This window comes from Phyllostomus discolor, chromosome 4 (genome assembly GCF_004126475.2).
Source record: "Phyllostomus discolor isolate MPI-MPIP mPhyDis1 chromosome 4, mPhyDis1.pri.v3, whole genome shotgun sequence".
In the NCBI taxonomy this organism is placed as follows: Eukaryota; Metazoa; Chordata; class Mammalia; order Chiroptera; family Phyllostomidae; genus Phyllostomus; species Phyllostomus discolor.
The window spans coordinates 198,627,913-198,650,365 of record NC_040906.2 but is presented as its reverse complement, the minus strand read 5'-3'; the positions used below and the strand labels follow the sequence as shown (position 1 = coordinate 198,650,365).

The 22,453-nt window shown below is 49.7% G+C and overlaps 1 protein-coding gene across 2 annotated transcripts in view; it reads right to left on the bottom strand.

Annotated features, from left to right (window-relative positions):
• MTHFD1L (methylenetetrahydrofolate dehydrogenase (NADP+ dependent) 1 like) overlaps nucleotides 1-22,453 on the bottom strand; it is a 167,131-nt gene that overhangs the window by 41,384 nt on the left and 103,294 nt on the right. For both annotated transcript variants that reach the window (XM_036024892.1, XM_028510604.2), the window contains exons 22-26: nucleotides 21,521-21,562; nucleotides 20,703-20,803; nucleotides 19,972-20,149; nucleotides 3,234-3,341; nucleotides 1,107-1,259 (exon numbers count right to left, since the gene is read on the bottom strand). In XM_036024892.1, coding sequence (XP_035880785.1) covers nucleotides 1,107-1,259; nucleotides 3,234-3,341; nucleotides 19,972-20,149; nucleotides 20,703-20,803; nucleotides 21,521-21,562 — 582 coding nt within the window. The remainder of the gene's footprint in view (nucleotides 1-1,106; nucleotides 1,260-3,233; nucleotides 3,342-19,971; nucleotides 20,150-20,702; nucleotides 20,804-21,520; nucleotides 21,563-22,453) is intronic.

The window sequence follows — 22,453 nt, the reverse complement described above, 5'->3', positions numbered from 1 at the left end:
AGGACTAGCTGCTGCCCGCCCTGTGCTCCGGGGGCATTCGAAAGGCCGACACCTCCTGTTCTGGGAGCCTCTGAGCTGTGCAAAGCCACACCCCTCACACCTCCCTCTCCTCTTGGGGTCCCCGGGCCTCATGTGCAGTAGGAATTTAAAAAACACGTCTTAAAAACGTTTCGCCTAATACTATATGAAATATATGTGAACATTAAGGTAAGAACTCTAATTTTTTTGCACTTTTTGCCTATCCATTGCTTGTTTGCATGGTAACAGAGCCGCATGGTTTATTAAGAACATTGTTATGTTTCCTCTTTGGGCTTGGGTCAGTTTGTAACGACAATAACAATAATAACCATAATGGCGATAGAGAAATCTTGGTCTAAAGCTAATCCAGGAGCACTCCCATGAAGGGAAGTCAAATTTCAGCCACCGATGGTCCCCAAGGGCAGACCATCGAATCATTTCTTGTGTGGCTGCGATGAAGCATTTTACGTATGAAGCCCATTATCACGGATTTTAAGTGCGTGAATAAGTTTTCACTGCTTTGCCGTCTCCCCTCCACCCACAGGGAACCTGAAATAACATCATAATGATCCTACAGCACTGCGGTGCCGTTACAACAATGTCAAAACCAAACACTCATGTGACTTGCAGAGCTTCCCAGGTGACGCGCCGAGAAACAGGGTACGGAGTGAAGCACAGATCCCCCAGCCCTTGGTGGGGGCTGAGCTGGTCCTTCCCGGCATGAGCAGACGCCTCCGCAGACCCTGCACTTCGGGGAAATCTTACTGTTTTCAGTACCACAATGAGAAGACCAAGGAGCACTCCACTAAGCCATCCTACCGCTTAAACAGCAGACCGAATTCTCCCATCATGCTCTTCTGTGGTCCATAAGCAGAACCAGTTTTATGACTCGAGGGATCCTGAACACGTGATTCAAGCAAAAAGAAAGATCCAAACCACAACGGCAGAGGTGCTTTTACGGTGGAAGGAAATGTTTATAAAAGCAGCAAATACCTCCCAGCACCTGATCTGCAGAGCGGTGGCAGAACCAAGGATGTCAGGTATCGTGACACACAGACGGAAGGAGGCTTTTGGAGGATGTTACTCACCGTTCCAACCAAAGGGTAAATGAACCCAGCGCCTATGCTGGCCCGGACATCACTGATGGGTAAAATGAAATCCCGGGGCACACCTTTCTTGTCGGGCTGGTGCGAGAGAGAAAGGTGGGTCTTTGCCATGCAGATGGGCAAATTTCCAAAACCCTGGAAGAAAGAACAGGAAGTGTGCTCACTGGGCATACATGTTAGTCCCCTGAACTTGACTCCACACAACCCCTGCAGCCCAGGTGCAGGCACCCAGTGGGGACTGTTACTGCCCGTTCACTGAGCAAGAAGATGGGACGGAAACTCCTCCCCCAGCAGCAGGCTGGGGAGGTCTACCCCTTCTTTTGGAGAATCCTCTTTACAGGAAGGCAGCACTGTGTGTGCCTGGGGGAAAGTGGGCTATTTCCAGGCAAAGCAGCAGTAGCGGCAGCTGCAGAAATCACTTTCCAAGGATATTCATATCCGGGACTCAGAGAGGTAATCTGGAGAAAGGCTTCGTAAGGAGCCTTTCAGGCACGTGGTTCACCCGTCCTTGGGGGCTGGCTGTCGGGAAGCAAAGGGCCCCTTTGTGTTGGTGTATGAATCATGGCTATTTGATCTGCGATTACATTATAGGAACTAAGATGAGGTCACTACTTAAGCTTCTTAGTTTTAAGGACCAAAGGCTTCGCCTGACCCAGCGTTCCAGAGGTGAAAGAGCAGGAAGTCATGTGCGGTGTCTCACAAAAAGGACAGTGTCCTCCCAGCCTGGTTCTGATTAGAGGGCACAGAGTGGCCCCTTGGAGACTTTGCTAATTAAGGGCAACCACATACTTGACACATAGCTTTTAAGGAATATTCTGTGGTAGACAGAGATAAAAGGAATGCAATCTTCAGAGGTGACCCACGCGGCATTTCTTATGATTCAAACTAAAACTATCTGAAACATTTTCGAGTGTAATGGATTGGGGGTGGAGCTCTTTCCTTTTGCAATGCTGTAATACTCTTATATGCTGGTCAGCATCCTGCCGGGGAGCAGGCGCATGGGCCTGCCCTGCAGAGATGGTGCCCAGGATTTTGGGTGTCCGAGATCACTCAAATATTAAAATCATTTTTTAATTTTATGTTTCAGTTACAGTTTGCATTGGACACTAGTTTGTATCAGTTTCAGGTGTCTAGCAGAGCAGACAGACAATGGGAATAATTTTAACAAACTGATGCAGGTTTGCCTGTTCAAAATTTTCCCAGTGATGCAGAGTAAAAACAAACAAACAACTCAATATGCCATACACCATCGCTGTATTACTTCATAAAAATAAATGATAGTCCTTAAATATTATTTAAAATTCAATAAAAAAGAAACTCCCCATGAAATGACTATTTTAAACATTTCATTGCACACGAGTGTTAATGTCACCACAGAGCAATGCCTGAATGTACAATAATGTTCCTGAATGTACAATAATGTTCAGGAATCTTTTTTTCCCCCTAAAGCACAAGTCAAGTGCATACATGGGCAATTCCAAGAACAAATGAGGTGTTGGTTGACTTATCAAACCTGGGAGAAAGCTGGTTGGCATCAGTGGTATTTAACAAGATGTCAAATATGATTGACAAGGAAGATTTAGGAGTCAGGGAATTAAAAAAAAAAAGGCCTGGTGACACTCACAGTGAAGCTATTTGCCACCAAGCTTCCGAAGGGCTTCAACTTCTGTCTAGCCAACTGGGTGGGGCATACGGAAAGGAAAGGAAAGGAAAGGAAAGGAAAGGAAAGGAAAGGAAAGGAAAGGAAGGCGGAGTACCACAGATCAGCTAAATCTGACTGCAGCCCCACGTCTAAGGACAGTTTCAATGCTTCTGGCTCAGTTGGGGCGGGGGTGGGGGGGGAAGCTAAAGATCACAGACACCACCCATAGCAGACATATTTACAACCACAAAAGTCAACGAACGATGCACATATCAGAGGGTAGATACCCTCGCCATAATGCTCCAGGTACAGTCAGTACCCTACACCCAAGGGACAGTATTTCAACCTTGGTGGACGACAAGGTACATTAAGACAGGTTCAGCTGGTGCGACACAGACGAGTCTTCAGTTAAGGGGAATCCTTCAAGAGCCTAAGTGGACTTCCCCTCCTGAAAGTGTAACTTTTACCTGCTCTGTGTAACGGTCAACTTTCGCTTGTGCCTCAGGAGAGAGCTCGATGTCTCTGGCCCCGTAGACGGCCTGGGCGATGGTTCTGATCTTTTCCACGATGGGAAGCTGGAGGAACAGAAACGGCAGCAACATCATTATCTGGTGGAAGAACTAAGGGAAAGCTCAGGGGGAGTTTCTGCAGGTGTTTACAGGTCCCCACCGGCTTCTCTCTGCAGCGGCGCTGGCATTCGAAGTGAGCGCTTTTGTCCTCTGTCACCGTCGCAGTCCTCACGTTTTTGGGTCAGAGGTCAACTCGTGAATGAGAAGCCTTAGATGTCTAGCCAATTTAGAGGCTGCTTATCTAGTTAATCATGTTTATCCACTGCATTTTTAAAAAAGATTTTATTTATTTATTTTTAGAGAGGGAAGGGAGGGAGAGAGAGAGAGAGAGAGAGAAACATCAATGTGCGGTTGCTGGGGGCTGTGGCCTGCAACCCAGGCATGTACCCTGACTGGGAATCGAACCTGTGACACTTGGTTTGCAGCCCAAGCTCAATCCAGAACAAGAGCACTCCTAAATAGCGAATGCTGATTTGTAAGTGGGTCTCCGCTCCAGCTATATGATGGAGAATGTAGCAATACTAGAGAACAGTTTATGTTTTTTGTGAGCGGGAATGGGTTGAGATGTTAATAGAAATGCTGATGTGATCAAACACTATTGGGAAATCAAAGGTTCACACTAGAGTCACTTTAGCCTATCATGAGAAACCTTGGAGAATGGGAAGAATCCAAGGAGATTAGACACAGACAAATAAGTGTGCAAAGAGAAGATGGAAAATCTTCCATAACACTACAAGGAAAGTATGAGTGCGGACCACTGGCAAAACACGAAAAACTGTCTTAAGAAACAAGAGTGGTTCATTAGGAAAGGAATACGCCACAGAGAACGTGATTTTCGGGGAAGCAACGCAGTTGATAACATTGTTCAGGATTTTGCTGCGGGTAGAAAGGACAGGGGGAACGCAGCCAGCGAGTGGGCTCAGTCCAGGGCGAGCGGCTGCTGGACGAGCGTGGTGAGGGGACCTCGCCGAGGAGCACGGGTCTCTCTCTCGCGGCCTGCCTCACGGACGTCGCCTGGCAACGGCCAGCGGCGCGCTTGCATAAGTTGCTGCTCATACACACAGGAAAGAGAAGTATCCAACAGGGGAAAGCGAAAGGTAACTCCACCCTCCCCATCTGATAGAACCCAGACTGCTTTAAAGTGTGTTTTTCATTACTCTAGCTTTTATTACTGCAAAGTTGTTCTGTGGTCTGGGACTCAACTATTGGACGTTTCAACAAACGCAGGAATTGAAGAGGCGAGTCCTTATCATCTTTCAGTGAAGGACAGGAAAGAGGATCTGCCTCGCTGGAGAGAAATAGACCGTTCTCGGGCGAGGGAATGCGATACCGCACAGATGTCAGTTCTCACCAACAATCTCTGGGTTCCGTGCAGTCCTGGTGGAAACCCCAAGAGCACTCCTGGTTACTTGGCCAATCAGTTCTAAAATTCATCAGGAAGAGTAATGGCATGCCTAGGTAAGGTAACTTCAAAAATAAATAAAGCCAAAAGAACAAAGACAATAGGACTTGCCTTATCATCTTACCAGGTATCAATCATACTACACAACTGTGGTAAGTAATCCCATGTGGCGCTAGCACGGAACTGGGGGAATTAGTCAGTGGAAGATGATGAGAAGGAACCCAGAGAGACACCTCGGCAGGTGTGGGAGAGCACAGGGCAGAAACGGCACAAAACAGGGGAAGGGCTGCCCTTCCAACGGACTTTCCGCTGTAACGAAAGAAAACTGTATTCCTACCACACGCCAGGCCCCCACATAAATCCAATATGGAATAAAGGCATAAACTTCAAAACTACAACTCCAAATACGGGAAGAAAACACTGGGAACTCTATGATCTTAAGTTAGGGAAAACTTCTTAAACAGGGTAACAAGAGAATCCATCCTAGAGTTGACTACATTAGAATTTAACACTTTTTGTATAAGAAGAGACACTATAAATACGGTTAAAGAATTGGGGACAGTCTGGGAGAAGATATAGGCAAATATTTAAAAGTCGAAAGAGTAGTTATTAGAATGGATTAAAAAAAGTATCCTACACACCAAGAGAAAGATAAAGAAATATTGAATACTGGGCAAATGGAGTATGACTTGTAATCATAGGAGAAAGTGCTCAATCGTATTAGTAATCAAGGAATGAAAATGAAAAGAATGAAAAACCGGTTCACACCCACTAGAGTAGCAACACTGAAACGTATGAGGAGATCACGTGTAGGTGAGGAGGTGGGGAAAACGATCCTCCTAAGTGCCCTCGGTCGAGATGCTAAGGGTCTAACCTACGGTGAAAGCTTCCTAACTGGTCTCTTCACTTCTAATACCTCTCCTATACCACGAGTCTAAGCTTCCTAAAATGTATGAAAAAATCTTCAGCTTCCCAGGGCCCACTAAAGAACAAAACCTTGTTCTGGCACTTCAGCATCTGTTGGAGCTGTGCTCTGACGCATCAGTAGGTAAGTCCCCCTACCTTTACATGGCCCCCTATCTTCTTGCTTCTGCGGCCTGCACGTGAAGTCCCTGCCTGGTGATCTTCAGAGATCAGCCTCTGCTACAGCTTCCTGAGCTCGCCCAGATCTCTCCCCAAGGCCAGCTTCTCCAGGAAGCCTTGACTGATATTCCTCATACACAGGTAGGCATTCTCTTCTTTGATGGCTGGATGCCCCTGTAATGTTCTTACCTGGGTGTTACCCGGGACTAGAGGTTCAACAGGGCCTGGCAGTGAGCGGCTGCTGGCCAACCTCACGTTATCTTAGGGTGCACCAATGGACCTCGAATGGTAACAGTCCCAGGATCAAAGGCTGACCCCAAAATCTACCGGTTGCCAAAAGGTCTTCTGTGAACCACCAGGAGGAATCAGAGAAGAATCTCCACCTCTAGAAGGGACAACTCTGGAAAGAAATGATTATCATCTTCCAGGAAGGCAGAACATGAAAGAAGGACAGAAACTGGAAGTCATCTTAAGCCCAATATTTAAGGAAAAGCGGTAACAACCAGGGCTGCCTCACTAAGTAGTGACTGTCCATTCGGGGAGAAATCGGGGTCAGGCGGGTGTGGTGCCAGGAATGTTGTAGCCAGAACAGCTGTGTGAGGGCAAAGTTGAGTCTGGGCGAGAGACAAAACCACGAGGGTCACTTCGAATGTAAAAGATGCAATGTCCATATTAGCGGGAGAATAAAGAATGGTTTATCAACCCTTTGAGGTCAAGGACAACCTCTTGTTCACTTATAGAGGCGGGATATAAGACAGGCCCTAGAGTATACAGTATGTCCTCAAGATAGAGTTGAACAAATGAGTGGATGCCTCTAAATTTCCTATTGACTAAATACGGATTCCCCGTGGTTCAATAGTTACGAGAGATGATAAGCAAGTCCAGGCATTGATGTGCTCAAGATAACATTGAGGAGGCTTTTTCCGTGCATCTGCGATCTCACATCAGCCTGAGCTGATGGGCACGGAAATGCCTGCTGTGGATGCTGCACTTAAGCTAATATGGTCTCTGCTCAGGTCAATAAAGGCCTGGCAAGGAGCAGCCCTTTTTAAGAAGTACGGCTTAACAGGAAGCTGAAAGGTATTTCCAGCACTCACAGAGCCAGCACGATGCCCACGCTCAGTCAGGGAGGTCAGTGCTGAGGATACGGTGCTCCCCAGGCAGTGCCCCCTCGGCATCCGGTCTCTGCCTGTACCCTGCCCCCAACCCCACCCCGCCCTAACCCGGGGCCACTCCAGCCCTCTGTGGGGGGTGCAGCACTGCTGGGGGGCTGTTGTGGGGCAGGAAGGCTAATGGGGTCCCTTCTTAACCTAGTTAAGTCACGTCACCTCTCCAAAGTGGTTTCCTCGTCGCTAAGATGGGGACAAGAGCACCGTGCATCCTTCTACTGCATCGAGGATGCAACGTAGAGAAAGTGTTGCAAGTGCCACACTACGCACACTGTAAGAGATGTTACTACGAAGCGAGGGCCACAGGACTGAAAAGTTATGTTTTCTCTGGAAGTGAAACGAAACGACAGCAGAACAGGTACCACTGCTCATCACATATCCAACGCGTTATTTACTGCACTCTCTGGTTCGAAAGTCCGTCTGGTGAGCGTAACTCTTCCATGGGGACCAATGGGCGACTATTGATGGAACCAGTGTAGGAAGGCATTTACTCGGTTTAGTACTACGTTTTAAACAGGAAAATGCTTATTTCAATAAATCTATACACTTAATTTTTCATTGTGGCAAAACAGACATACTACAGAATTTACCATCTTAACCATTTTTAAGTGCACAGTATGTTCACTTTTCTTAAGTATTCTTCATTATCTTCACATTGTTAAGTATTCTGAATTTTCTTAAGTATATTCATACTGTTGTAAAACCAATCTCCAGAGCTCTTTCCGTCTTGGAACAGGGACACTGCACCCAGCAGGCACCAACTGCCCTGGCAACCATTGTTCTACTTGCTGTCTCTGCGAATCTGCCCCCGCCCCCTCCGGTACTGCATGTAGGCGCAGTAACACATGGACAATGTATGTCCTTTGCATCTGGCTTTTCATTTAGCATAACATCCTCAAATTTCACCCATGTTATAGCATGTGTCCAAATCGTCTTCCCCTTTAAGGCTGAATAATTCTTTACCGTATGCATTTACCACATTTTAAAAATCCATTCATCCGTCAATGGACACTTGGATTATTTCCCCTTTTTGGCTAGTGTGAGTGAGTACTGCTGCCGTGAACCTGGCTGGACAAACGTTATTTCTCGGAGACCCAGCTTTCAATTCCTTTGGGTATGAGGAAATGCAGATTTTTTTTTTTTTTTTGGTCAACAAGAAAACTGTCTTCCTTTCTAACAACGTTTATTTGAAAGTGTTTGGGGAATTTCAAGCAGGTGCCAGGCTGACTTTGTGAACTGTGTGGTTGTGGTTTCATTTCCTGCAGGAACATTGCAACTTCCCACACATGACAGATGACCCTAACAGCAGGCAGTGCAGACGGCAGGAAGGGGCCAGGGGCAGGAAGCCCGATTTCTCTTCTCCCTTAGTTTCTGACCCCCTCCAACCAAATATATGCTGGCACTTCTGACGTCCCAACCCCAGTCTCGCCGACCTTGGAGAATGTAAAGGTGCTCCCTGACTGGTTTCCCAGGAAAGGACGTGGGGAGAAGGCCCCCCCACCACCCTGGGCGTGTGTCCTCCGGCCCACCTGCTGAATAACCAGACGGCTTCACGCAGCTCAGTGTGGCTGGGAACCCCAAGACCAGGGTTCTCTTGGGCTTCCTGCTACAATTTTTCTTTTTCACTTACATGTACAAAAAAAACAAATAAAAAGAACATGTCAGGTAACAGATCTTTTGGGTTTAACATAAAAACTAAAAGCTTTCCCAGTAAGGTAGCTTCTACTGCATATGATCTAGTCACAGTGGGTCAGCAGGCAAGGAACTTCCTGCTGTTTTTGTGCTTGATTTGGGGAGAAGTGTAATTACTAAGGAAAGAAAAAAGCCAAGCTCAGTCCAATGATCTTGATCAGAACTTGATATTCCCTGTGGTAAAGGATGGTTGTTATCAAACAAATAACATGGTAAAAGAAATTGAGTGTTTATGCATTAATCATCCCTGGCTCCATAAATATGTACTATTTATTTATTCCCATCTTTCATGCTCACCTCCCTAAGGTCTAGGATAGTGGCCTGCACACAAGAGGCATTTCATAAACACCTGCCGAGTGAATAAATAACCATGGATGGCAAGTACTTGTGAGATGTTACGGCGTGCAAAGAGCTTCAGGGACTTCGCGTACAAAGAACTGGCGATGGAGTGGGGGCAACGGGGCAGTGGTGAGTCTGACAGAACAGTGTGTGGCCGGGGCTCTGTGTAAACACTCTGTTAAAGGAGGGGGACCACAGACCGCAGGGAGGCCTGGAAAGCAGCAAAAGTGGGCGAGACAGAAACAAGGACCTTGAAGCAAAGGACCTTGAATCAGGCTCGACGGATGCGACAGATTTGAATAAGCAACGGAAGGAAAGATTATTCCACACAAAGAGAAAGGCACAAGTCAAGGTGTGAACAGCAGTAAACAGAAGGCTTATTCTAGAAATAGTGACTATTGTATTTGCGCTGTCCTTGGCATTTAATAAGCTGCTTCACAAAGCCTAGTGTCTGGACCAGTGTCTTTCATCATTTTTGAACTAATAGCGTGTGAAATCTTCATCTTCACCAAGAACATAACTAAACATAACCCACTTTAATTACCTCCCTAAACCTCTTCAATGTGTGTTCAGGGAACCGAAATACCCCAGGACAGTGCAGCCCGGTGGGAACTTCCTGTGCCGATGGACACGTTCTGTCCCTGAGCTTTCCGGTCCAGCAGCCCCGAGCCTCATGTGGCTGTTAAACAGATGCAATGTGACGAGTGCGACAGAGGAGTGAACTCTTAATTCTAGTTAATTCTAATTCTAGTTTAAATTTTAATTTAAAATTTAAATAGGCACAGCACAGAAAAGAACTATGGGTATCGCAGCCTGGGGAAGTAACTGTGACCCTCGGTGACACGGTTGTGCCGTCTCTGGCATGGAGCAGGCCCGCCATGAAGGCTGAGTGACATCCCGAAGGTAAGCAGAGGGCATGGTGGCCCTCACGCCCCCTGACGTTCATTTTGTGGACACGGCGATCCGGACTCAGGGGAGTTGAGTTACTCCAAGCCAGATAGCAGACTCTTCGTGGGAAGCTCTGGGGGACCCTGCTGGAATTATGACATTAAGTCATGTAAGACCTGCGTGCTTGGTGGAATAAAACTGATCTACAAATTTACCCTGGCTGGCGTGGCTCAGTGGATTGAGCTCGGGCTGGGAACCAAAGTGTCCCAGGTTCGATTCCCAGCCAGGGTACATTCCTGGGTTGCAGGCCATAACCCCCAGCAACCACAAATTGATGTGTCTCTGTCTCTGTCCCTGTCTCTGTCTCTCTCTCTCTCCCCCTCCCTCCCTCCCTTCCCTCTCTAAAAATAAATAAAATTATAAAAACAAACAAACAAAAAAAACCTGATCTACAAATTCCAGAGGCACCGTTCCTGAAATTGTTTCTTTTAAACTTTTGTTTTGGTGGAAGAAAATGAACAAAAATAAAGTGAAATGGAACACTCAGTGAAGTCGAAAGTTAAGAAGGAAGCTGCTAGAATTGAAGAAAATAAGAAACAGGGTGGTTTTATACGGCAGCAGCTTCTCGTCTTGCTTGGAGGTCAGGTTCCGGCCGGCAGCCCTGAGAGGCCCCAGCAGCCCCCTGAGAACCCTACTCAATACTCTACCACCGACAACCACGCCGCGATCTCCCCCAAGCCCACCACGGCTGCGGTGCCGGAGCGCACTGCCGTTTCTCCAGCAGCCGCGCTGAGTAACCCCACTCTGTCCTTCCGCTTCGCCGAGGCCGCAGAGCGGAACTCACATGAATTAAATGCTCCTACGCTGTGATGTCAGTACAATGTATTCAATGCCCACAAAACACTTGAAAACAAGGATCAGTCGATAAACTTAGCTGAATAAATATCTCTGGACACGGCAATGATTTCATTTCATATTTTAAATGAAGCATGGATTTTCAAAGACCAACAGGTGCTGTTTGGTAAATAGCCTTTCCCGTTCTTCAAATAAAAAAAGTAGAACGTGAAACTGCGCTGGTAATTCATACGGAGCATCCCTAAGGTGCAAGGGGGCCACTACGCCATAACCCTAGGGTCCCGGGAGCAGCTCCGCATTGTTACTGAGAACAACGGACCCAGCATCTTCGACGCAGGGCATGCCCTTGGCTGCACACCAGCACATCAGAGCCACCGAAGACGTACGTGCTGACTTCCATGAGCCTGCCACCGAGTGGCTACAGCCATCCCCGCTGGCTCGCTGGGAATCTTGGGCCGCGAAGGCATCTGGGAGGTGTGGTGGAGATCGTGAGGGCCCGGGAAAGAAAGAGGCTCCTCGCCAGAAAGTCTGCATTTGTCCGTGTGACGTGGTGACAGTAAGCACTTCACGTGGGCGAGCTTTTCTTCTCTCCAGCAGAACGTGGCAGCAAGGTCAAGGGAAGGAATGCGGCAGGCCCTCCAGTAACATCGTTTTTGTTCGAAGGTGTTTCATTATAGTGTAGATGAGCTGTCTTAGACACTCAACTCTTTTTCATCAGTTCTCACAATGTTTTAACTTTTATTCAACTATAAGCAAATAGCAGAATTAACACACCACTCGGCAAGCCATCCCAGGCCCGCTTTCCTTACCCCAGTGAAGAATGATCAATTTAACCAGCTCAGAACCACAAACTTTCGATGCCCTCACATCCTGACCTGTGGCTGTCCATGCTCTTCCCACAAACCTTCTTGTACATCTCAACACGCTGGAAGAGCGACATGCACAAACACAAGGCTGACTGGGTCACACTCCCACGTGCAAGGGGCCCTTGGTCGTCACGAGTGGCTCTTGTGCTTGATTGTACAATAGGAGCGACGGTTCCCTCACTGACCCGTGGGAGACACGCTTCCAGAGGAAAAAAACCCTGGTCTGAAGTCTCGCTCAGGAGCCGGGCGTGCTACTTTTGTGGAGGGAAAAAGACATCATTTGCCGATAGACACCGGGGTCACTGTAAGCCTGTGCTGTTTTGAGTCTTTACCTCCAAATCTTAAGGTTGTAGTTTTCTGCCCTGGCTGGCATAGCTCAGTGGATTGAGCGCGGGCTGCGAACCAAAGTGTCGCAGGTTCGATTCCCAGTCAGGGTACATGCCTGGGTTGTAGGCCACGGCCCCCAGCAACCGCACATTGATGTTTCTCTCTCTCTCCCTCTCTCTCTCCCTCCCTCTCTCTCTCTCTCTCTCTCTCTCTCTCTCTCTCTCCCCCTTCCCTCTCTAAAAATAAATAAATAAAATCTTAAAAAAAAGATTGTAGTTTTCTCTTCTGCAGTGGTCTGTTATGTGTGGTACCTCTTATGATAACATCTGCAATATTTAAACAATGCTCCTTAGTGTTTGCTGATCAATGGATCCCATCCCCTATACAACAGTCTGACTATTGCCTGAATTTACATCGGAAGGGCCTGGGATGCAGGGGTGGGGGGTGGCGGGTGACCGGCTAGCATGCGGTGGAACACCGACAGTTCCTTTCACATCCCTCAGTCATTCTTGATTGGTCCCCATTTGAGAGGAAAGAATGCAGTTTTAGATACTTCTGTCACAGTGACATTCCGTGTTTCACGCTAGAAGAAAGCACTTAGTTACACGAGCCCCTGGTGACACGCACAGACGGAGCAGACACAGATCCCTGCGCTCCTCGTCAGGTGCCCCTTCCGGCATCAATGGAACGAGGCTGGGGACGCCCGGCCGGGACCACACAGGGCCGAGTGGGATGCGCGGAGGAAGCTGGGCTGGTTCTGGCAGCAGGGGCAGATCTCAGGGGACCCGTCAGAGCCAGGCGAGCGAGGCAGGCGTGGCTGAGAGGTGGGTGACAGACGCCTGCCCCAGGAGACCCCACAGAAACCCTGGAAGCCGGCGCTGGATGACAGTCCAGTTTTGACGGCGACTCAAGGGGAGTTTGCAGGAGGGTGTGGTGTGCTCCTGGGAAGGCCGTGTGGGAAAGTGGGGCTGGACTGTGGGAGGGAAGCCAGGAGAGGAGAGGGGAGGGGAGGCGGGTGAGGGGCTGCAGCAGTTCAGGCTGGACGAGTGGAGCCCGATCATCAACACCATGTGGGGAAGGAGAACATAAAGGAGAATACAGGGGAGAGAAACGGGTTCCTGAACCAGCAGGGAGATGGCGGGGGCGGCTTCTCTGCAGCACTCCAAACTCTCCCTTGCACAGAGAGGGGACGGGAGGGGGCTGCAGGGTGGGCAGGGCCACATGGACCTCGGAGAGGCCCGACAACAGGGGGCAAAGAGCCACAGGTCAAAGGGCCCAAGGGAGATGACAGTGTAGGGACGGGGCACCAGGAAGAAAGGACATCCTTTCTCCTTGCAGCATCTCTTTGCCATTACTCTGAAATATGACAGGCACCCGGAGACACGCAAAAATGCCATCGTCAGTTTTAAAATTCTAACTCCTAAAACTATGTGTACACCGTGTGAGTGTACTTAATGCCACAGAACTGGGCACTTACAAATGGTTAAGATGGGAAATCTCCTTTATGTATATTTTTACCACGGTTTGAAAACACTATATATACACTGCATATATATACATATAAACACTCACATGAATGCATATTTATTTACTTATTTAAAATTGGAGGCTCTGGTTGCAAATGCTCGCACTCCCATTAAAGGATAACTCTCACAATCCAACCAACAGCTGGCATATGCTCAAGTTGGAATTAAGAAATATAAAAAAATTCCTAAGAGCCAACAAACCAAAATAAAGAAGAAAAAGAAGAAAACCCGAGAGGCCCTGCTCAAAAAGACCAGCACAGAGAAGGCCCCCGAACATCCAGGCAGCGAGCGCACGGAGTTCGGAGCCAGGGACCCTGGCTGGGCCCTGGGCTCAGGCTGCCTGATCTGTTTTGATCTCCCTCCATCCAGCCCCCCCGCTGTGATCAAGAGAATGGCTTCACACAAAGAACAGGAAAGACCTTTTAATAAAAACAAACACTAGCCTCTCTCGCCGGCAAGGTTACACCTCGAAATGTTTGCAAGGTTAGAGGAAGGATACAGAGAGCGACTTTCAACCTTAACTCCTAACTGAACAAACACTACTCAGACCCATTTGCAAGCTGATTTTCAGTGTCCACACATCCTTTGCAAGAGCAACTGACTGTTTATTCTGTCACTAGTGGCTGTCAATTGTAACAAAGAAAGAAAGAGAAACTTTCTTGCCTTGATGTGGTGGTGTCTTTCTTCTTTGCTGCACTTGGTGCACTTGGCTTCTGACGGCTGGGTTAGCCCACTTGGACAGAAACCAGTCCCAGAGTCTGCCAAGGGCAGCTGAGCTGCAGGAGAATTCCCATAGGTCAGCTCAGGAAGCCCTCTCTCTCTCTCTCTCTCTGAAATGACCTCGACAGGAGGAAGAACTACACACTGATTGCCAGCTTCCTGCGCTCTAGCACTTTCCTGGGAGACATTTCCCGGCCACGAGGTGGGGGGTGTGTTTCTGTGAGACACGACAGCCTGGGAGAAAGCTGAGGCTCCGAGACATGAGTCGACTTGCCCGGACTGACACCCGCAGCAGGACAGCAAACCTCAGCAGGATTTGAACTCACTTCTGCATGACTCCGAAGCTGTGCCACCCATGGACTGGGCGGGAGACACTGGAGGTATGAAAGAGGAAGGTTAGCTGGTCAAGTGCAAACGTGGACTAGTTTTTCTGCCTGCTATCCTATTTTCCTGTGTGCTTGCAGATACGGAGATATTTTATTAGTCAACTGTAAAGATATAATTGTGAAAACTGGTAATACAAAAGGAAAAGTCATAGAGAAGATGATTTTGGGGGGAACCCTCAGCAGCTTCTCAAAGGGGACTGTGGTTGTCCCAATACGGTGGCTACAATGTTGTGGTCGGCAGGGAGACGGAGCGAGCGGAGCAGGGCGAGGGGCCAGGTGCAGACGGCCACCAGGGCAGAAAGGCTAGCAATCGGCCAAACTGGGAAAACGAGGACCTTGCCTGCTTTAGCACACCTCCGGTCATATCGGTTAGTCCTCTCCTGTCGCTTCGGTTTGGACCCTCCCCTGGCCTCTCCTCCCCTGGAACATCGCGAGGCAGATGGTTTCAGACCCCTACAGAGGAACAGGGGCCCAGCCTCCTGTGACTCCCATACAAGCCGTGGCACGACTGCTCCCTTAAGCACCGGACTCCCAGGGCAGTGAAGTTCTGACCTCTACCAAATAGCCTTAGGGACTGAGCCTCCAGTCTGCCGACCACAGTGACAAAGCTTTGGACAGACTAGAGATGACAGAAGAGGCTGCCATCAGGGCCAGATGTGATGACTAGTGACCCCCCTGCCCTGGTCCTGACCCATCAGTGGAGACCACGCCCTTGAGAGGGCTCGCCTGGAAAGCTGATAAATACCCCATTAAGATCCTCCCCTGAAGCCCTGGCTGGCGTAGCTCAGTGGATTGAGCGCAGGCTGTGAACCAAAGTGTCGCAGGTTCGATTCCCAGTCAGGGTACATGCCTGGGTTGCAGGCCATAACCCCCAGCAACCGCACATTGATGTTTCTCTCTCTCTCTCTTTCTCCCCCCATTCCTTCTCTAAAAATAAATAACTAAAAAATCTAGAAAAAAAAAAGATCCTCCCGAGACCTCCTCTAAAATTCCCTTCTTAGAAAACAGATAAAACCTCTCAAGATAAAGAAAGCCATAAAGAAAGCCAGCGTTCTCTCCTGGGAGCACACCTGTGCCCCTCCTTCCCTTGAGTGCGTACCTTTGCTTTCTCCTAAACTCTAGGGGTCCCGCGAGACTTGCGATCAGGGGAGCCGTGGGCAGAGGCAGCTCGTGCCAGACTAAACCCCCGAGTCTGTGCCCGAGGCCCCTTTCCTCTGACTTTTCAGGGAGCCGACAGCAGCCCCCCCCTCGGCTCACTTCTGTCGCTGTGACTTTCATTCTTGGCGAGCCCCCGCAGCCCGGCGTGGCTCACTTCTTCGCTGTGACGTTTCCAGGGAGCCGCAGCACAGCGTGGCCCAGGCTCTCTCCTGTTGCATCTTCCATCCTAAACCCTCCCTTTGCTTCACTATCCCCAGCCTTAATAAACGTACTTTCAAAACCGCCTGGTCCTGTGAAATCTTTCCCGCACAGAGTCAAGAACCCACACGCTACAGGCCGGCCCGAGGCAGACCAGCCCTGGGCCCTGGGCCCTTTCTGGTGACAACACGGTTGAGGGAATACGATGCCCTGTATTTCAAACGGAAATATATGAACCCCCACACGATACGTTTCCCGTGAGCAATCAGGCCATTGCCCCTTCGTCCGTATTTTCTGAGTTGTTCTGAATTTTAACCGACAGCGGTCTGTAGTACCCTAACCAAAAGTTGCCTGCCCTTGAATGGGGAGACACTCTGGGGAAAATGTACAGACTTGTTCTCTAGAGGAGCGGCCGCTCACCTCGATTTTCTGTGAGGTTCAGCAGAGACTCCCCCCCCCCCCCCCCCCGTCAGCAGCGTAGCCTGATTCTCGCTCTGACCGTGGGCCCCCTGCGGTCGTCCGCCCTTGGGGTCGGCATTTCTGGGGTCAGCTGTTTCTGCTCCTCTCTAACTGCGCCTCATTCTGAGGGGCTTTGAAGCCGATTTCTACTCCCCACGCAAAAGCAATCCTGCCCTGTGCTCCTGCGCTATTTTCAACCTCCTCCAAGTGATCTCAGGTGTCTTCCTTCTGTCACACAAGCCTCGGGCGGGGGTGGAGCAGGAAATAAGACGCCCTAGAGCCTGCCTTGAGTACATTCTTAGTGGAAGAGAGTCGGGGGAGGTCACAGGAGACACACACACACACACACACACACACACACAAGCCCAGTCTGCACTGGGAAGCAGAGGCAGCAGGTGATTCATCCGAGAGTATTTTATCGCCTCTCTCTTCCTGCAGAGCAGTCCCACACCTACCAAGCTGCCGAGCACCAAAGGGTTAGTCGTGGGGGGAGATAGAAAGGGAACCGACAGGGTTTCAGGAAAACCATTACTTAGTCTGTAACGGTTCACCAGTACTGAGTATGCAAGAAATCAGGGCGGGGAAAAGTACGAGCTTCATTGTCGACTGCGCCAACAAATTTGGATTTGTACGTGGCTACAGACAAGAGCATCCACGGGCTCGGTCATCCGCACCATCTTGCCAGCGTGAGGAACGTGGGCCAGAGCGGTGAGAACTCTTTCTGCAGACTGTCAGGGAGCTCGAGGCTGGGAGGCTGATTATCCGAGACACAAGTGTGGGCTCACATCTAATTTCTGGCAGAGGCAAATGGAGCCGGAGGTAAGAATCCTGGCCTTGGGGCCACGAATCAAGTATAGGACTTCAGGCCACATCATGACACATTTTCGCCTGCCCGCAGGAGAGCAGATATTCGAATGGCATTATCTCCACGAAGAATGGGAATTCAGGAAAAAATCCATGGAAGGGAAAAGGGTTCATCTTAGGGTTAGCACGCGTGTCCGAGACGGCACAACTCAGAAGCATTTCTTCTGCTCCCTGACCTTTCCACCTGCGATGGTTTCTTTGAAAAGAGGCGCACGATGAAATCACTCATTTCACCAGGTGCCTTTGCCCCGCACAGTGGGGAGCTCCTGAGAGGGACTTCCCGATGTGGTGTGTGTGAGAGGGCTGCGGGCTGTGCCAGGCGCTGAGGCACCCCGCAAGGCCTGCCTGGGCGGCAGGGTGCGGGAGGGATGCAAGATCTCCCGGACTGCCGTCCTCGGACCGGTGACCACGCACCCACCCTGCCCGCTGTGGGGCTGCCGCTACCTTTGCTCATCCTCTCTGGGGTCAAAGAACTCAGCCCACAGCTTCTGATCAGAACACTTTGGTTCACGCTGAACCCGGGTCCCCTCCCCGTTTGCCCTCCGCCAGCTCTGTGACCCCGAGTATCCCAGTCTCTCGCTCGTAAAACGGCTTTACAACACGACAGACCTGCTTTCGGCGGCCCACCCCGACCCCTCCTTGAAGCCCTTCCTTTCACAAACATTTACGGAGTGTGTATGATCTCTCTCATGTGCGTGGGCTCCGTGTCCATCCCTGCCACGCTTCCCCTTCAGGTGGGTCGCTCAGCGGCTGGCCCTGTAGGTGGCAGCTCCCCCACCCCAGCCCCACTTTTGAACCCAGGACTGAATTCTGCAGAACAGAGCAGACGATGGCCTCCACCGTTCTAAATACTCTTCCTGCTCCGCCTCTTTCAGGGTATGGGGCCCTGGGCAGGTTACCTCCTCCGTTTGTGCTTGAGTTTCCTCATCTGTAAAATACATACTGGGGGCAGGGGGTAGATATCAGCAGTTCCTACCCAACAGGAACGTTAGGACCGACGAAGTTCATGGACAAAGTGCCCGTTATGCCCGGCACTCACAAAGCCTTCCTTAGTGGGTCAGTGTCACGCTTCGTGCTGATGCAACGCTAGACCTGCAGGTGCTGCTGTTGCTATGCCCCCTCTTCCCTCGGGCTTCTGGGCTCTGCCATCTGGGAAAGAGGAGGGAGGCTCCTGTCTGTGAATCTGAGAGACAGACCAACAGAATCTGCGAGGGATGGAGGATGGAGGAGCAGCAGGTGGCCTGAGGCTGAGCTCTCTGGCAATCGTGGGCTGCCTTTGAGGACAGATCTGGTAGCCAGAGCCACAGCCACACAAGTCAGGACAGATGTTCAGGTGGGTCCTGGGATCAACGGAGGACCAAGGGAGGTCCTGGGAAGTCCAGGTGTTATTAGTGAAGGTTCATTACCCACATAGGCTTAAAAATACACTGGATGATCCAGCAACTCCCCTTCTGGGTACAGAGTGAAAGAACTGAAAGCGGAGTCCTGAAGAAGTACTTTCATGCACGTGCTCACAGCAGCCTAACTTACAATAGCCAGGGGTAGACAGAACCGAAGCACCCAGCCACAGAGGACTGGCCAAACAGAATGGGGTCTATGCACAGGATGGACTATTACTCAGTTCTCAAAAGGAAGGAAATTCTGACACATGCAATAACATGGATGAATCCTGACATTGTTAAGTGACGTCTATAGACTGAGTATTTACGTCCCCCCAAATTCACATGTTGAAGTGTAATCCCCAACATGATGGTATTAGAAGATGGTGGCCTTTGGGGACCATAAGGTCACGGGGGTGGAGCCCTCATGAAGGGAATGAGAGCCCTAAAAAGAGACCCTGCGGAGCTCCCTCACCCTCTCCACTGTGTGAGGATGCAGTGAGAAGGCCCTGCCCACACAATGAATCTGCCAGCACTTTGATCTTGGACTTCCCAGCCTCCAAAACTGTAGGGAATCAATTCCTGTTGCTTGTAGGCCACCCGGCCTACGGCATTCTGTTACAGCAGCGCAAAGGAACAGAGACGCTGAATAGGCCAGGCACGGAAAGACAGACACTGCGTAGCTTCCCTTGCCTCAGGGTGCTCAGAGTGCTCAGACTCACGGAGACGGAAAGTAAGGTCGCGGCTGCCAGGGGCAGAGTGGAGGCGAAGGGCGGGGGAGCTACTGTTCAATGTGAAAAATGATTGCCATTGAAACTGTGTACCTAAAAATGCTGAAGATGGTAAATTTCATGTTACGTGTACTTGATCATAATTAAACAAAATGTAAAAATATACGAGACATAGCTCAAGAAAACCACGAGGGAAAAGAGCTACAGCAGAAATGGACAAAGGAAACATGACCCACGATCTCATAAGCCTTGTGAAGTTGCTCAAAAGTCTTGTTCCTCTGCAGACCCTGGAAGCGCTGCTGCTGAACCCTATTCTCTACAGCCCGCCCTCCACACTGCCTGTGATCTGGAATACCTTCAAGGACACAGGCTTTGGGGCAAGGAGCTGGGGTCAGCCTTGGCCACGTGGCCTTGTCAGACGGCGGAAGCTCTTTCACCTTCACTTTCTTCTTTGCTTGTTGGGGGTTGGGGGGGGGGGTTGGTTGGCTTGTGAGGACCCGCGGGGGCGAGCCATGCCACATTCTCAGCACTGGCCTGGTACCAGTGAAAGTGCCAGAAACGTTAGCCACCGTTAGCACGGTTGTGGGATCTTACCTGGACGTCATACAGGAACCGGAAACGACTCCTTTTACTCGCAGCTTCTCTCACAGCCCACGCCAGGTCCACCGACCCCTTTCCACCAACCGACCAGTGATAGCAGGGGACCGCATCAAAGGCGCCAGCCCGCTTCGCGAGCTCACACACTAAGTCAATCTCAGCCCGGGTGTCGGTCCTGGTGATGAAAATGTTTGTGGTTTTGCATCTGTATCCATTTAAGCAATGTTTTGAAAAGAGGGGCTAACCATTTCTACAGAACTTTGTTCCCTGACACTGAATATATTTTAAACATCAAAAGTGGTTACATCGTGTTTAAATAAATCAGACTTAAAGAATAGCATGGGGAAAAAAAAATCCCCTGCAACATGACTCAAATATTTCAAGTTGTTAAGGGTTTTATTGAGAAAATTCCATAACACATCCCTTTGATCATCCACAGTCTTCCAGACAGAAATGCTGGGTGGAATGGAAAAAAAAAAAAAAGGGCCAAAGACATGTAAGTCACGATATAGCTCTCGTTTCCCTAGTGACATCTGAGAACGCTGCTCCGAAATGAAACCAATCAAACCAAACCAAACAAACAGAAAGAGCCGAGTATCTCTGTATACGTTTCCACGAGGCAGAGAAAGACCAAACATCCCAAGACGGAAATCTAGTTTGCAGGGTGGCCCCGCGCAACGACCGCATTTAAAGGAGGAAGAGGAGGAGGAGGAGGAGGCCTGACTTACTTGAAGACATTCAGGGCCACGACGACGGGGACCCCGAAGAGCTGAGCGATCTGAATCTGCTTCTGGAGGTTGCAGCAGCCGTCGGCCACCAGCTGGATGTTCTGTAAGAGAGCCAGAACCCCGTGTCCCCCCTCCCGCCACACCTGCCCGACTGAACCGGCAGGGCTCCCGGGGCAGGTCTGGCTTCTGTCTCTGCTCCCCTGATGGTCCTAGAAGCTATCTAAGAAGACCCTGGATCCCTTTTTTCTTCTAAGAGAGGTGGCTAAAGAAGGAGGCAGCTCATTTCAAAATAACTTTTAAAATTATTCTGAGTCCAATGACATCTTTGGGTCTAGAGCCAGGCAGCGATTTCTGCAGCTGACCAGTGGCTCGGACACAAGCAATGCGCCCACGCCCTGCAGGCTGGTGGACCCGAAGGCACAAGGTCGGGGGAAGGTGAGAAGAGCTGTCCAGCTAGTCCCTGCTCAAATCCCTGGCGCCACCTGTAGGAGCTGAGAGGTACTGTTGCCAGTAAACCACAGGCTATTTACGGGGGAGGCAAGTAACTCAAGCCAAGTCAAAAAGCTAATGCTATGTCCCTCCAAGAGTCAGTTTCTTTCACATGTGAAGAATACATGGGCATAAGCTTTATATTTCTTTCTGTGCTGGAGACTGGGAGCTGGAGGTAGGGAGGAGTAGATAAAGACCACGTCTATCATTTCTTAAGATTGAAGAGTTCACGGAATGCACTGTATCCCTGCCCCCAACCCCTTCCTCTCGGATTATTAGAAAAGCACTTCTCTCCACTTCAGCCCTTTACATAAAGCCGCCACCCTTACCTCCTCTGTGTATTCTCTCTTAAGGGGGACACCAGCAGTGACCTGAGAGAAGAGACAAAATGAAAATTAATCTCATTAAAATGCTTACTCCAATTGATCGAGATCTGAAAGAAAAACAAATCATAGTCATTTGGGGGGAAGGAACCTTGAAAAGCACATGTTGTACTGTTAAGCCAGTAACTGGCAGCCCTGGCTGAACCTGAGGTCTTGTGGGAAGCTCTTGAAAAGGACCGATGCATGCCCCCTCCCCCCACCCCGCCACTGAGCCACTACAGCAGGACTCCTGGGAGTGGGGCCCAGGAGCAGTGATGTTTAGACTGCCCCCCAACCCCCCCACACCCCGCACCCTGGCAAATCTAATTTGAGCCAAAATGAAGAACTTCCACACTGTTGCCCATGACCCTAGCATAAAATGGAATTGATAATATGATCAATACCTGATTTACACAGAGTGCGCCATCAATTCTAAATACATCCTCAACCATTTTAAAGCAATGCCATTACTATTTGGGGGTGGGGGGGGTTGGTTGGCCAAAAAAGTACAGTTGAGAGAAGGCAAGCGTCTCACCCAAGGTTGTAACAGAGCAAAGGAGCACAGAAAGAGGGCCAGGACGGAACAGGGTTCTGAACCAGTTTAGTACTTTTCCCACAGTCCCACCTGGTGTTTGCCGGCGACCTGCTACTGGTGTTGGTGAAACGCGAGCGCACGTTTTGATTTACGGAGGCCGTGGCGACCGTTCTCAGTGGGAGAGGCCCTGAGGATGTTAGAAATGCTTTGGAAAGAAGTTACCTCTGTGACAGATTGTTTTTGGATGGTGTGTGAAAACAAAGTATTTTCAGATGGCTTTTCCCGGCAGCAGTGTTGACAGAAACACTGAGCGAACCTTTCAGTTGGAACAACTGAAAACGCTAGACGGAAAAAAGAACGTCAAG